The sequence below is a fragment of the Scyliorhinus torazame genome, chromosome 6 (assembly GCF_047496885.1).
Source record: "Scyliorhinus torazame isolate Kashiwa2021f chromosome 6, sScyTor2.1, whole genome shotgun sequence".
Lineage (NCBI taxonomy): Eukaryota > Metazoa > Chordata > Chondrichthyes > Carcharhiniformes > Scyliorhinidae > Scyliorhinus > Scyliorhinus torazame.
In genome coordinates this window covers 147,980,543-147,997,514 of record NC_092712.1, presented here as the reverse complement: position 1 = coordinate 147,997,514, position 16,972 = coordinate 147,980,543, and the positions used below count along the sequence as shown (strand labels likewise).

Here is a 16,972-nt window from a genome sequence, read left to right as displayed (position 1 = left end):
TTGGGGGTGTGTGGGGTAATGCCCATGTGTGTGGGGGGAGACATTGTCCATGGGTGAGGGGTGTGGGGAACTCTCAAACTCATTTAGAGATCAGGGCACCCTTTCAAAATGGCGGCCTGACCTCTGAGGAGCTGGTCTGGCCGGCGGGTTCAGCTCCCCATTGCTGAAAGAATTTCTAAGTGTGGCTAGACCTGTGAGAAGGCCCCAAAAAATGGCTAAAGTGCGGTTGAAAGTCAGTGTGGATCTCACCCAAAAAGCCAGCAGGAAACACCCTGCCAAAACCGCCAGGAGCACCCACCCCAGGATGGAATTTTGTTGCAAATGATTTATTAAATTGGGTATTAGTCATATATTATAATACACACTTCATGTTATGCATTTTGAGTTTTGTGCAGTGCTTTTCCAATTTTTATTAACTTACAGGAATAGGTACTTCAAATAGATATTAATTTATCAACTGTCTGTTTCCCCATGCCCACTTTAACAATTGATGAAATATCTTTCTATTCTTCTATTTCAGTTAATAGGGTGTATTATTGGCAGACAAGGAAGCAAAATAAATGAAATTAGGCAGATGTCAGGAGCACAGATCAAGATTGCTAATGCAACAGAAGGTTCCACAGAGCGACAGGTTACCATCACAGGATCACCTGCCAATATTAGCTTGGCACAATACCTCATAAATGCAAGGTAGGTTTGCAATGTGCTGTTCTTTGATATCACTAGAGAAGAAAGTATATTGCAAATTGACGTGAGGAATGGTGCACTACTGTTGCAGTCAAAAAGCAAATACTACAATCATGGATATAGAGGATAAACAATGTGGAATTATGACTGTTCATTCCAAAACAAGAAAAAATGTAATAACTGGTAAATTAATAGGTCATCTTTAAAACAGATACAACTCTGTTTCCACTATGCCTTATTGTGTATTCAGTTTATGCTACCAAAATCTTCTAACATTGATTATTTTAAAAAGTTACTTTTAATTATGAAAATCACTTCAATTTGATGGCATGAGAAAGCTGCTACAAGTGTTATATTGGTAATCTAATTACTTTTTACTATATTGTTATCATCTGTTGAGCTGAAGTATGACTCCCATTGAATAATAATCTGACCAGGATTTTTTTGTAACAGTTCCTGCATTAGATTTTCATTACAATGAGAGAGTTCATAATTACCTCCTGGTCAGTTCTGCTCTGTGCATTCAAATAGTGAAACAAGTATCTCCTTTATAAGGCAGCAATGTTTGAAAAAAGATAACAGGTGTAATTCTCCATCCCGCCACACCCATTTTCTGGTGCGGAGCGCCCCCGCCGGCAGCGGGATCCTCCGTCCCGGCAGTTGGCCAATGGGATTTCCCATTGTGGGCACTCTCACGCCGTTGGGAAATCCGCGAGCGTGAGTGCGCTGCCAGGAAACGGAGAATCCAGCTCCACAAATATGTTTCAGCAACTAATTCTAAAAATGCCTATTATTCTGCTTACATTTTTAGAAATAAAAAGTAAAATAAAATTCAAATGTTCTTGCAAATGCAAATTATAGCAGGTGCTGGAAACATAGAAAATAGAAGCAGGAGGAGGCCATTCGGCCCTTCGAGCCCACTCCGCCATTCATTATGATCATGGCTGATCATCAAGTTCACTACCCTGATCCCACCTTCCCACCATTTCCCTTGATCCCTTTAGTCACAAGAGCTATATCTAATTCCTTCTTGAAATTACACAACATTTTGACCTCAACTACCTTTTGTGGTAGCGAATTCCAGATTCACCACTCTCTGGGTGAAGACATTTCTCCTCACCTCAGTCCTAAAAGACCCCTTATCTTCAAACTATTACCCCTAGTTCTGGACTTCCCCCACCATCTGAATCTACCCTTTCTAATCCTGTTAGAATCTTGTTTGTTTCTATGAGATTCCCTCTCACTCTTCTAAACTGCAAAGAATATAATCCTAACCGATTTTGTCTCTCCGCAAATGTCAGTTCCGCCATCCCAGGAATCAGCCTGGTAACTTTTGCTGCGCTCCCTCCATAGCAAGAACTCCTTCCTCAGATAAGGACATGAAAACTATACACATACTCCAGGTGTGGCCTCACCAATGCCCTATACAATTGCAGAAAAACATCTCTATTCCTATACTCAAATCCTCTCGCTATGAAGGCCAACATACCATTTGCCTTCTTTATTGCCTGCTGTAACCTGCACGCTTACTTTCAGAGACTGGTGCATGAGGACACCAAGGTCTCGCTGTGTATACACCTCTCTCAAATTACAGCCATTCAAATAATAATCTACCTTCCTATTTTTGCTACCGAAGCGGATAACCTCACATTTATCCACATTAAATTGCATCTGCCATGCATGTGCCCACTCACCCAGCCTGTCTAAATCCCACTGAAGCATCTCTGCATCCTCCTCATAGCTCACCCTCCCACCCAACTTTGTATCATCTACAAATTGGAGATCACACATTTAGTTCCCTCATCCAAATCATTGAGATATAATGTGACCAGCTGGGGTCCCTGCGGTAGCCCACTAGTCACTGCCTGCCAATCAGAAAAAGACCCATTTATTCCAACTTTTTGCTTCCTCTCTGCTAACCAGCTTTCTATCCATCTCAAGAAACTACCTGAAATCCCATGCGCTTTAACTCTACATGTTAATCTGCTATGTGAGACCATGTCAAAAGCCTTCTGAAAGTCTAAATAAACCACTTCACCGGTTGTCCTTGGTCAACTCTGCTAATAATATTCTTTATTAGTGTCACAAGTAGGCTTACAGTAACACAGCAATGAAGATACTGTGAAAATCCCTTAGTCGCCACATTCCGGCACCTGTTCGGGTACACAGAGGGAGAATTCAGAGGGCGGGATTCTCCGACCCCCCCGCCGGGTCGGAGAATCCCCGGAGGGCAGCGCGAATTCCGCCCCGACGCCGGCTGGCGTATTCTCCGGCGCCGGTTTTCAGGCGGGGGCGGGGTTCATGCCACACCGGTCGGGGGCCATTGGCAGCGGCCCCCGCGGCAATTCACCGGGCCCCGATGGGCCGAGCGGCCGTCGGTATTTGGCCAGTCCCGCTGACATGGATTAACATTGGTCCCACACGGTGGGACCTGGCAGGTAAGTCAGCTGGGGCGGTCCTCGGGGGGTGCGGGGGGATCCTACCCAGGGGGGGGCCCCCACGGTGGCCTGGCCCATGATCGGGGCCCATCGATCTGCGGTCGGGCCTCTGCCATGGGGGCACTCCTTCCTTCCGCGCCGGCCCCTGTAGGGCTCTGCCATGGCCGGCGCGCAGGCGCCAGAATACGCCGGCGGTTCCGCGCATGCTCGGGATCCCACCGGCCCTTTGGTGCATGCGCGAACTTGCTCAGTCCCTTCGGAGCCGGCTGGCGCGGCGCCAACCCCTCAGCATCCACCTAGCCCCCGGAAGTGCAGAGGATTCCGCTACTTCCGGTTGTCCCGACGCCAGAGTGATTCGCGCCGTTTTTGACGCCGGCGTCGGGCCATCGCGCCGATTCTGGAGAATCCCGCCTAGAATGTCTAATTCACCTAACAAGCACGGCTTTCGGGACTTGTGGCAGGAAACCGGATCCCCCGGAGGAAACCCACACAGACACGGGGAGAACGTGCAGACTCCGACAGACAGTGACCCAAGCCGGAAATCAAACCCAGGTCCCTGTCACTGTGAAGCAACAGTGCTAACTACTGTGCTACCATGCTGCTCATAGTTACTAGTTACATCTTCAAAGAATTCCAGTTGATTTGCCAAGCATCATTTTCCTTTCATAAATCCATGCTGATTTTGTCTGATTACACCACTGCGACGATGAGGGTCTATCCGGGCTTGCTAGATCCTCGCCACTGCCACTTGTCCTCCAGCCTCTGGCTGTCCTCCGGTCACTACCGCGATCGTCATCCGACCCCTGCTAGTCCGGCACCTCTTCATCCTCCTCCTCAAGAGGTGGCCGCATGTCCCTCATCCTCCACCTCCAGCACATCGCCCCGCTGCTCTGCCAGGTTTTGGACGACACAGCAGACCACCACAAAGCAGGCGACTCTTTGGGTGTCTACTGCAGGGCACCACCGGAGCAGTCGTGGCATCGGAACCGCAGTTTCTTCTTTTTTTTAAATTTAGAGTACCCAATTCATTTTTTCCAATTAAGGGGCAATCTAGCGTGTTCAATCCACCTACCCTGCACATCTTTGGGTTCTGGGGGCGAAACCCAGGCAAACACGAGGAGAATGTGCAAACTCCACACGGACAGTGACCCAGAGCCGGGATCGAACCTGGGACCTCAGCACCTTGAGACCGCAGTGCTAACCCACTGCGCCACCGTGCTGCCCCAGAACCGCATTTTCAATAGTCCGATGCACCGCTCAATGACAGCCCGGCTGACTGAATGGACCTCGTTGTATCGGGTCTCCACATCGGTCTCCGTACTGCCGTCATTAGCCAGGTCTGAAGTAGATATCCTTTATCCCCCCAAAAGTCAGTCGGCCATCCTAGTGTGGTCTCGAAGAAGCCGGGGTGTCTGACTGCGCCAGGATGTAGCTGTCGTGCACACTCCCTGGGAAGTGTGTACAAATGTGCATGATCTTCATGTGTGGTTACACATGAATTGGATGTGCAGGGAGTGGAACACTTTGCAGTTGACGTAGGGCACTCCCAGATGGTCCGGTGAGCACCAGGCGACATGCGTGCAGTCTATCAGCCCCTGGACCTGGGGCAGCCCAGTGATGGTGGAGAATCCTGCTAACCGGGCATCTGGTTGGGCTTGGTCCATGTCGAAGTTTGTATAATTTTCTGCCCGGGCAAACAGGACATCCGTGACCTGTCAGATGCACATGCGGGCTGTGGCCTGAGTTGCCACACAGGTCCCTGCTCATGCTCTGGAATGATCCTGAAGCATAAGAGGCTACAGAGAGCGGGCATCCTCCTCTTCCACATGGCGTCAAGTCCATGAGGACATGGCACAGGTGTCGCACCATCTGCTTGTTCAGTCGGAGCCTCCTGGGGCATGCGAAGACCGTCATTTTCTCGAAAGACCAGTGATGCCTGTATACCCTGGGCCGTCACAGGCCTCCCCCTCTGGGTCTCACCCTGGCCTGATGGGCAGCCGGGTCGTCAGAGTGTGGGGTGGTGCCCCGCACATGGGCCGCAGCCATGAGCCTCTGGTGATGCTGCTGCTGCCACTGTCTCTGGCTTCTGGTCGCCCAGTCTGCCAGGAGCACCACTAGGGCAAGCGCCGCGGGGCGCCGCGGAGCCTAAAATATCTTCCATACCGTTCAATATCTGTAAGGAATTGGGAGAGGGTGCGAGACTGACAAACAGTGGTGTCTTCCACATCGGGACCCTCCATTCCTCCATTGATCCCCCCCACCCCCCATACCCGGCCCTGCGCATGCACACCCAGCCACAGCAGGGGCCTCCTCTCACCGGACCCCAGGCCCTGCACCCCAGACACCCGCACATAACTTTAACTGGACCAGGCACTGATCCCCCACCCCGTCCCCCCACCATCCCGTTGCACTCACCCATTCTCTAGCCACGGCCATGTCCCCAGGGCTGGGGCCCAGCCCCTGGGTGTTCGGATCTTGGCTGTTGCGTGTGAGGTGTTGCCTCACACAGTGTTCAGGCACAGTGCCCAGGCATCAAGATGTGATTGGAATGCTAGGCAATAACTCCCACATTCTAAATGGCCCGTCCACCCACGGGAATCCACTTAGGAAGTGTGAAGTGCTCACTTAACTACGATTGCTAATTCCCTATTAGCAATAGCCTTCAGCCGCACGGCCAGAGGCCTCCGCGGTCAGTGGGGCAGACAGACAGGGACTAGGGTTGCCCCAAGAGCAGGTACACACAATCCAAGGGTTGGCATGGCAGAACTGCATGCGATTGCCCCCCCAGCAGAGATCGCCCCACCCCCAACTCCGATACCTCCACCCCCACATGGCAGATAACCCAACTGAGGCTGGACCCCCCCACTGGTTGCCCCCCCCACCCCCCATCCACCTCTGAGCACTGGGTCAGCAAGCCAGTGCCCTCGGGCTCTTTGCCTGTGAGCGAAGATGGCTACTCACCTCCTCAGCTCCCCGCAGAAGCCCTTCGGCCAGGTTCACGTTTTTAAAAGGGAGTACTAATTTGTGCCAGTGCGACCACTTGCTGGGGAGGCCGCTGGATCATCGGAGGCCATTGGATATGAGGTGGCTCCCTTAAGTGTATGGAAGTAGGCTTAAGTGGCGATTATTGGTTACTCGCCACTCTATGGCAGAATCCCGATTTCGCCTATGGGAGCGGGCCGGTTGCACCGCGAACGGTTTGGCGCCCCGCACGGTTCTCATTTTTGCACACTCCCACCATTCACCAGCTTCGTTGTGCTCTCATTCGAGTGCAACGATACAACTAAACCGCGCCCATAATATTGACTAAACAATTTTTTTCCTACTTTGGGTTGAGTCTTTAATTCATAAACAACAACATTTCTTTATTGTTAGAATCGAATGTTTATAAATATTCCATTGCCTAACTCAGTGAAGTGGCATTAAGCATAGAATCACAGGATATGAAAGTAGAAAACAACCATTCAGCTAATTCAGACTGTGTTGGTGTCCACGTGAAGCATTTAGGTATTTTTTATTCTTTCTGGGATGTGGGCATCACTGGCGAGGTCAGCATTTGTTGCCATCCATAATTACCCTTGACAAGGTGGTGCTGAACCTCCTTTTTGAACTCTACAGTCCATGTGATGTATGTACAGACACACTGCTGTTCGGAAGCATGTTCCAGGATTTTGACTCAGCCATAGTGAAGGCAACAATGTTCCAAATCAGAATGATGTGTGGCTTGGAGGGGAACTTGCAGGTGATGGTGTTCCCATGCATCTGCTGACCTAGTCCTTCTAGATGGACGGTTTATGGTATATGTCATTCACTGCTGCCACTGTGCGTTGGGTGCCGAATCAAACCGGCTGTTTTGTCCTGGATGGTATCTCTTTGAGTGTTGTTGGAGGCAACTGGGGAATATTTCATCACTCCTGACTTGTGCCTTGTAGATGCCTTGGGGAATCAGGACGTGAGTTATTCGCCACAGAAGGCCTAGCCCCTGACCTGTTCTTGTAGTCATAGAATTTGCATGGCTGTTTTTATAGAGATTACTGCCACTCTCCCACTTAATTCCCTATCTATCAATGTGCCTCTTTTTAGCACAATAATCTAATTAATTTTAAAAATATTAATGGAATCTGCTTCAATAATGATTTATGACAGAATGTTACATTGTAACCACCATCTGTTTCAATATTTTTTCATAATTTCCCTTTAAATTATTTTCTGATTCTTTTACTTGGATGCCTTCTCATCTTTCACCTAAAGTGTATCACGTGGAATGGCGTGGAATGTACAGCAAGAAACCCAAGAGGTCCCTGCCACTGTTTATGATGCATATAAGCCTCATTCCACTCAACTTCATCAAATTCTATCAACATAATCTCCTATTCCTTTATTACTTGTGTTTATCTAACTTCCCATTAAATGCATCAAGGTTATTCAAATCAACAACATATGTTAGGGAGTTCTATATTCTAACAACTCTTTGGCAAAAAAAATCATAGATTGACTGATACATACATATACATAGAAGATAGGAGCAGGAGGAGGCCTTTTGTCCCTTCGAGCCTGCTCCACCATTTATCACGATCATGGCTGATCATCCAACTCAATAGCCTAATCCTGCTTTCTCCCCATAGCCTTTGATCCCATTCTCCCCAAGTGCTATATCTAGCTGTCTCTTGAATATAGTCAATGTTTTAGCATCGACTACTTCCTGTGGTAATGAATTCCACAGGCTCACCACTCTTTGGGTGAAGAAATGTCTCATCTCTGTCCGAAATGGTTTACCCCGAATCCTCAGACTGTGACCCCTGGTTCTGGACACACCCATCATTGCATCTACCCTGTCTAGTCCTGTTAGAATTTTAGAAGTCTCTATGAGATCGGCACTTATTGTTCTGAACTCCAGCGAGAACAATCCTAACCTAGTCAATCTCTCCTCATCTAACAGTCCCGCCATCCCTGGAATCAGTCTGGTCAACCTTCGCTGCACTCCCTCGAGAGCAAGAACATCCTTCCTTAGAAAAGGAGACCAAAACTGCACACAGTATTCCAGGTGTGGCCTCACCAAGGCCCTGTATAATTGCAGCAACACATCCCTGCTTCTGTACTCGAAACCTCTCGCAATGAAGGCCAACATACCATTAGCCTTCTTTACCGCCTGCTGCACCTGCATGCTTACCTTCAGCGACTGGTGCACAAGGACACCTAGGTTCCGCTGCACACTCCCCTCTCCCAATTTATAACCATTCAGGTAGTAATCTGCTTTCCTGATTTTGCTTCCAAAGTGAATAACCTCACACTTATCCAAATTATACTGCATCTGCGATTGATTTGTCCACTCGCCCAACCTGTCCAGATCATGCTGTAGGATCCCTGCATCCTCATCACAGTTGACCCTCCCACCCAACTTGGTATCATCTGCAAACTTTGTGATGTTACATTTTGTTCCCTCATCCAAATCATTAATATATATTGGAATATCTGGGGTCCCAGCAACGATCCCTGTGGCACCCCCCCCCCCCCCCCCCAGTTACTGCCTGCCAATTTGAAAAGGACCCATTAATTCCTACTTTTTGTTTCCTCTCTGCCAACCAGTTTTCTATCCACCTCAATGCGCTTCCCCCAATCCCATGCTCTTTAATTTTACACAATAATCTCTTATGCGGGACTTTGTCAAACGCCTTCTGAAAGTCCAAATATACCACATCGACTGGCTCCCCCTTGTCAACTGTACTGATTACAACTTCAAAGAATTCCAACAGATTTGTCAAGCATGATTTCCCCTTCACAAATCCATGCTGACTCTGACTGATCCTGCCACTGCTTTGTAAATGTTCTGCTATAAAGTCCTTGATAATGGATTCAAGAATTTCCCCACTACCGATGTTAAGCTTACTGGTCTATAATTCCCTGCTTTCTCTCTACCTCCCTTTTTGAATATTGGAGTGACATGAGCTGCCCTCCAATCTGCAGGGACTGTTCCAGAGTCTATAGAATCCCAGAACATGACCAATAATGCATCCACTATCTCCAGAGCCTCCTCCTTAAGCACTCTGGGATGCAGATTCTCAGGCCCTGGGGATTTATCCGCCTTCAATCCCATCAATTTTTCCAGCACCATTTCTCTACTAATGTTGATCTCCCTCAGTTCTTCCTTCTCACTAAACCTTGCATTCTCCAACATTGCTGGTATCTGATTTGTGTCCTCTTTTGTGAAGACAGAATCAAAGTATGTATTCAATTGCTCAGCCATTTCTTTGTCCCTTATTATGCATTCCCCTGTTTCTGTCAGTAGGGGGCCTACATTTCTCTTTACCAATCTTTTTCTCTTCACATAGCTATAGAAACGCTTAGTGTCAGTCTTTATATTCCCTGCAGCTTCCTTTCGTACTGTATTTTTTCCTTCTTAATCAACCCCTTCCTCCTTCTTTGCTGAATTCTAAACTGCTCCCAATCCTCAGACCTATTAATTTTCTTGGCCAATCTGTACGCTTCTTCCTTGGATCGGATACTATTTCTAATTTCCTTTGTAAGCCATGGATTGACCCTTTCACCCATTTTGCTTTTGCGCCAGACAGGAATAAACAGTTGCTGCAGTTCCCCCATGCGTTCCTTGAATGTTTGCCATTGCCTAGCCACTGTCATCCCTTTAAGTAACTATCCCTAATCTATCAAGGCCAACTCATGCCTCATATCTTCATTGTCCCCTTTATTAAGATTCAGCACCCTAGTCTCTGAATCAACTACTTCACTGATGAAGTTATATTGATGCTATTACATTTACGGCCCTAATTCTGGTCTACCCCAGAAGCGGCAGGATCCTTCGCCTTTCTATTATTGTAACAACCTCTATCAGGTCATCCCTAATTCCTCTTTTCTAGACAAAATACCTCAGCCTATTCATTTTTTCCTGATTGGTATAACTTTTCAGTTCTGGTATCAACCTTGCAAATGCTCCAGTGCCTCTAAATCCTTTTTATAAGATGGACACTGGAACGCCAACCAACGTGCTAATTAACTTTAACATACTATGGGCCTGATTTTCGTAAGGGGAAGGAAAACACAAGTCAGCCCATTTTGAGGTTTCCGAAATATGAGCCTGGCTCCAAACTCACTTTGCGCTGCCTGTTCGCACTTCAGAGGTCAGGACAGATTCTAGATACAGTTTGCGAGGCCTGATTGAGTACGGGTTCAGGCCAGGAAGACGTTGAGGGCAGGAGATGGATTTGTCCTGTCCTCTGACCAATAAAAGGGTAGTTAAAGGCACCAATGTCAAAGATCTGCCCTGAGAGATCACATTTGGTAAAGTTTGTGACCCTTGAATTGTAAGTACTGTTGAGTTAGGATGTTGGCTGAAAGGTTGTTGCACTATGTAACCACAATTCCGTAAGCTTTTGGATATTCATGGAAAAGGACGGGTGTTGTCCTAGGGTTAAGGTGCTAAATGGGGGAAGGCTAACTACAACCAGATTAGGCAGGATTTGGAGGCTGTTGTTTGAGGGTAAATCCACATTTCGCATGTGGGAGTCTTTTAAGGTGCAGTTGATGGGAGTGCAGGACATGCATGTGTTGGTAAAAAGGAAGGACAGGAAAGGCAGGATTTGGGAACCATGGATGACCAGGGAAATTGAGAATCTTGTCAAAAAGATGCATATGTGAGGTACAGACAACTAAAAACAGATAAAGCACTTGAGGAATACAAGGAAAATAGAAAAGAGCTCAAGCAGGGATATAGGAGGGCAAAAAGGGGTCACGAAATGTCCTTGGCAGACAGGATAAAAGAGAATCCCAAGGCATTTTATACGTATATTATGAACAAGAGGGTAGCTAGAGAAAGAGTTGGTCCACTCAAGGACAAAGAAGGGAAATTATGTGTAGAACCAGAGGAAGTAGATGAGGTCCTTAATGAGTATTTTGCATTGGTATTCACAAAGGAGAGGGACACGTTGATTGGTGGTGTCTCAGAGGGATGTGTAAACACTTCAGAACAGGTCGTTATTATGAGGGAGGAAGTGTTAGGTGTGTTAAAAAACATTAAGGTAGACAAATCCCCAGGGCCAGATGGCATCTATCCCAGATTGCTGAGGGAGACAAGAGATGAAATTGCTGGGCTTCTGACAGAAATCTTTGTGTCCTCATTGGCCACAGGTGAGATCCCAGAGGATTGGAGAATAGCCAATGTTGAACCGTTATTTAAGAAGGGTTGCAAGGATAATCCGGGTAATTATAGGCCAGTAAGCTTGACGTCAGTGATAGTAAAATTGTTGGAAAAGATTCTCAAAGATAGGGGGCGGGATTCTCCCTTTGGGGGACTAAGTCCCCACGTCTGCCGGAAAACGGGCGAGAATCACTCCGGACTTTTTCCTCGAAAGTCTGGAGTGATTCCCCATTCTCCAGAGGGCTAGCAGGTCTCCGGCATGCTCTGGCTGCTGGCGGGGCCCTGCTAGACAGACCGCGCAGCCGCGCATGCGTGCAGTGGCCCACCTCGGCGCGGGCACTGCCGACATGGCGGAGCCACACAGCGGGCCTGCACGGAGGAAGATGGGTCACTCCCCTATCGCGATGGCCCACCGATCGGTGGCCTCCGATCGCGGGCCTGCCCATCGATCGGAGGCCCCCGATCGCGGGCCTGCCCATCGTCGAGGCTACCCCAGTGTCAGATCCCCATGTCGCCCAGCATAGTTCTCGTTGGGTGGAACCACATTAGAACCACGCCGCCGGGACTCGGCGGGCACTCGGCCCGTCAAGCGCGGAGAATCGCCGGGGGGGGGGGGGGCCTTTTACAATGGCCCCCGACCAGCTCCGCGCCGATCATGCACACGCGAATGGCGGCGATTCTCCGGTCGCCGGAGAATCGCGTGCCGGCGTGGGAGTCTATTTTGGGTAATTCTCTGCCCCCGTGCTGAGCACGATTTGGCGCAGAGGGTCGGAGAATCCTGCCCGGGAAGTATGCACATTGGAATTGAATGGACTTATTAGCGACAGACAGCATGGTACTGTACGAGGGAGGTCACGTCTCACTAATCCGATTGACTTTTTTGAGGAGGTGACAAAAATGATTGACGAGGGAAGGGTTGTGGATGCTGTCTACATGGACTTTAGTAAAACATTTGATAAGGTCCTTCATGGCAGGCTGGTGCAAAAGATTAGCTCACATGGGGTCAGGGGTGAACTAGCTGGATGGATCCAGAACTGGCTTGGTCATAGAAGACAGAGGGTAGCAGTGGAAGGGTGTTTTTCCGAGGTCTTTAACTAGTGGTGTTCCGCAGGGATCAGTACAGGGATCACTGCTCTTTGTAATATGCATAAATGACTTGGAAGAAAACGTAGCGGGTCTGATTCGCAAATTTACAGATGATACTAAGATTGCAGGAGTTGTGGATAATGATGAAGATTGTCAGAGAATACAACAGGATATAGATAGGCTGAAAAATTGGGCAGAGAAATGGCAGATGGAATTTAACCCGGACAAATGCAAGGTGATGCTTGGGAGATCCAATTCAGGTGGGAGCTATAAAATAAATGGCAGAACCATCAGGAGCATGGAGATGCAGAGAGATCTAGGCGTGCAGGTCCACAGATCCTTAAAAGTGGCAGCATAGGTGGAAATGGTGGAAAAGAAAGCATATGGCATGCTTGCCTTCATAGGATGGGGTATCAAGGATAAAAGCTCGAAAATTATGTTATAATTATATAGAGCGTTGGTTAGGCCACATTTGGAATACTGTGTCCAATTCTGGTCACCACACTACCAGAAGGATGTGGAGGCTTTGGAGAGAGTACAGAAAAGGTTTACCAGGATGTTGTCTGGTATGGAGGGTATTAGCTATGAGGAGAGATTGAATAAAGTGGGATTGTTCTCCATAGAGAGACGGAGGCTGTAGAGGGTTCCATCTTTGCTACTCCACTACTGGGCTGATATCTGGGGTTTGAGTATCTGTGTGTGTCTCCCTCCAGCTGGCACTGAAACTTCAGAGGCCAGGGGATGCCGCACTGGGACACCTTCGCGGGAGAGAGCACTGAATCAAGCCTGCCGTTTATCCCTAACCGGAAGCCTGAGGCTTATATCACACAGATATCCAGACCCCCACCAATGCCCAGATGATTCGCTCTCTTGCCGGTGGTAAAACACCCACCCGGTTCCTACTTCGCTGGAGTAGCTTTCCCAAGAGAGAGAATAGGACACTGCTGTTTATTACCGAACCAGCAGCCTGTCCTGAGTGAACGGGTTCGAATCGTTCAAGATGACCCCAGATTCTCGACCCCGGAATTAGGGTGAGGAATATTTTAACAATGACTTGGTCAGAGATTGCTGGTGAGAGATTGAAGAATTTAAATGACTCCAATTTATCAGCAAATCGAGGTTTATTGCAAAACCCAGGTCAAAATCATCAAACAGAAGACAATATAATAAAACCTTAAGCTCTAACACAAACTATGTCTATTCAGGAAGTACTATAACGGACACAACGTAAAATCTGATTGTTACACAATTTTAGCAATGGTACAAAACACAAATCAAGCCCCCTGCCCCAAAGCCTCAACCACTATCAAAGTCAAGGGAGTTTCGCATGCTGCTGCAGGGTACTTACAGTCCAATGCTTGCAGGCAGGCCCCTCACAGCATTAACATTTCCCTTTGTCTGTTTTTAATCCTATTTAGTTGTCTGGCTTCTTCTTCCTTGTAGCTCCGGGGGGGGGGGGGGTTTGTAAATACCTATGCCCCTACTCAGCTCAGCGGGCCAAGCCTGCTGAGAAATTTGGTTACGTTCCTTTGGCTGAAAAGTGTCCAGTTTACAGTCTCTGGGTTTTATTCTTGGGCAGTCCAAAAAGGGCCGAATTGCCCGAAAACCTTACAAGGCTGAGGGACGACCTGATAGAAGTTTATAAAATTATTAGTGATATAGATAGGGGGAACAGTTGGAGACTTTTTCTCAGGGCAGAAATGACAATTACACGGGGGCACAAGTTCAAAGTGAGGGGGGAAATGTTCAGTGGAGATGTGCGGGGGAGGTTTTTTTACACAGAGGGTGGTGGTGGCCTCGAATGCACTGCCAAGTGAGGTGGTTGAGGCAGACACGTTAGCGACCTTTAAGATTTATCTGGATAGGCACATGAACAGACGGGGTATAGAAGGATACAGGTGGTTGGTCTCGACAGGACAAATGATCAGCACAGGCTTGGAGGGCCGAAGGGCCTGTTCCTATGGCCTATGCTGTATTGTTCTTCATTCTTTATATGAGCTGGCCCATTGACTGCACACCCTAAATGGAAAAAAAAAAGCAGTGTCGACTGTTTTAAGCCAATTCCAGCTGTCCCACCCTATCTTTTGAGTACCTTGCTGCACAAGCCTTTTGTTGCTCACACAGCTCTGCAAGTTGCCAAGGCATCACAGTTCACCTGCTGCACCCCTCAGTCTAACTCAGACCTTCTCACACCCATATCACCCATGTCAACGTCTTTTCCTTCAGAGAATGCAACACACTGAAGACTTCCAGGCATACCCCAGAAGCACCGCAAAGCAGGTGACAAATCCTCCAGGAAACCCTCAGGCCCTTATTGCGATCTGGGACATGACTTGCCACTCTGTCACTTGAAATACAATGCTTAAGCCACCAAATATGTGTGAGGAAAACCCCTATCTCCCATGTCACACAAAGAGCACTCCTCACTAGCATTAAGTTCCTTGAAGTTCATGACAAGTAAAACTAACAACCACACATGCTGACTTATGTGCCATAGGGCAGTGAGGTAGAGCCTAAGGAACCCTTTGGAATTGCGTATTTGGAACTGCAGCAGATAAGTGGCCACCTGGCTGAGTTCCCTGTGACATTGCAGTTCATTAGCCCTGGATGGAGGAGTCCATTATTGTCATGACCTCAGCCATGACTCAGTTGGTGTGTGTGGGATAAGCAGCCATGAAAGAGTAGCCAACCTTATGGTGAGCCCCATACAGCAGCATATGCAGTGTGTGCTGGAGATGCCAGATCTGCGCAGTGGCATTAGATCCATAGCAGTAGTGGGAGAGAGGCTAAGGTTCGTGAACAGGACCATACCATGTGTAGCATATTGGTGGTTAGAGGGTGTGGCAGCTGTGCCCCAGCAGTCCAGCCTGTCCAGCCATTGGGTCAGTACACCAAGGGCTGAGTAACCAGAACAGGAGAGAAAGAGATATACATTTTTAAGAATCTTACAGTCTTCTAATTCCTCAGCTGCCCATCCATATGCATCAGCCTCTAGCTGTCCTAGCGCGGGCAACTGTCTCTGCCACAATTCAGGTATTGAAGTAGTAGGGAGGCCCCCAGTGGGTCCCGGCACAATGAGGCTGACAGCCACCATCCTCACATCCATAAGACAAAGAAGTGAGCAGCCTGCTTACACCTTTTCCGAGGCAACAAAGTATTATCTCGAAGAACCTGAGAGCAAAGGAAACTGTATCACTTAGAGCACAATTGGGCCCCTGTGGTGTTTAGATAAGTATACTTGTGTAGAGTAAGACATGAAACACGTATATAATGAAACAGAAACCTTTGTGTGAAAATGTAGAACTATTTACAACACATTTGCAAAATAGTTTACACTTTAAATGCGGTCAAACGTCTTTATTTTCTCAGCACAGCATCCAGTTGACCTTTATAAATCCAAAAATTTGGTCGCAAGCATGATGTTTCTAATGCCCTTCCCTTGATGCCTCCAATGCCATCCTCTGCCTTACATGTCAGCCTTCCCACTAATGGAAAATTTCCATCTTGTAAAGTGCCATTGTATCAGCAGGTCTCTGGCCATGATGACTCATCCCCTCAGTGGTGACATTTTCCGCATCATCTCCTTGGTTCCAACTGTGGGCCTTCCTCTATACTCTGCTCTAATTCCTGAAATTCTTTCTCTTCCTCCTCCTGCTGCTCCTTATCTGAGCAGAGATTCCCTTCATTGCCCTCCTCTGGGTCCAGTACCTTGAATCAAGTTATGGAGCATGCAGCATGCAACAATAATTCTGAGCATTATGACTTCTCATCTCCTGTAAAGACAAACGTGCTTTTATCAGTTTCCCCCTCTACATGCTAGACCGCACCAGCCTCCATCGCCTCAACCCAAGAGACACAGGTTCAGGTGCCCATCACATTGGCGCACCTCAACCTTGCATACATCCAGGCCAGCCGGCACATTTTTGAGTCTTTCAAGGCACAGTGATATGTACCATTTGACACTCTGCATTTCACCCCATGAGTGTCAACACGTCCTGCTACCCATTGAGACATTTATACAAAGTTCCAAAAGAACTCAACCCTCAATGTGGCAGAGCGCCGAAGGTAATTGAACCTTTTCCAGCACTGACGTCAAGTGCAGCACACAACATCATGCCAGCTCACCTGAGCAGCCATTTCCCTTCATCGTTTGGTGAGGAGACCTCTTCTTTCAGGAAACTCCATAGAATCATAGAATTTACAGTGCAGAAGGAGGCCATTCGGCCCATCAAATCCGCACCGGCCCATGGAAAGAGCATCCTACTCAAGCCAACACCACAACCCTACATCTCTAACCCAGTAACCCCACCGAACCTTTTGGACACTAAGGGGCAATTTAGCATGGCCAATCCACCTAACCTTCACATCTTAGGAATGTCGGAGGAAACTGCAGCACCCGGAGGAAACCCACGCAGACACGTGGAGAACGTGCAGACTCTGCACAGTCAGTGACCCAAGCCGACAATCAAACCCGGGCACCTGGCGCTGTGAAGCAACAGTGCTAACCACTGTGCTACCGTGCCACCCATGTCTATGTCCACTTTGAAATCTGAACCACCACCACCCCACCCCGGAACCCCATTGGACACCATGTCCACCCTGCTCCTGCCCC

General features: G+C 48.2%; 1 protein-coding gene across 14 annotated transcripts in view; it reads left to right on the top strand.

The window, feature by feature from the left end:
- The window catches only part of LOC140425059 (poly(rC)-binding protein 3), a 377,151-nt gene that overhangs the window by 346,384 nt on the left and 13,795 nt on the right, over nucleotides 1-16,972 (top strand). For 12 of the 14 annotated variants that reach the window (XM_072508887.1, XM_072508882.1, XM_072508885.1 and 9 more), the window contains one exon: nucleotides 521-690. In XM_072508887.1, the coding sequence (XP_072364988.1) occupies nucleotides 521-690 (170 nt within the window). Of the gene's footprint in view, nucleotides 1-520; nucleotides 691-16,972 lie in introns of those variants that run through there. The other 2 variants (XM_072508889.1, XM_072508888.1) reach the window with 1 other exon arrangement.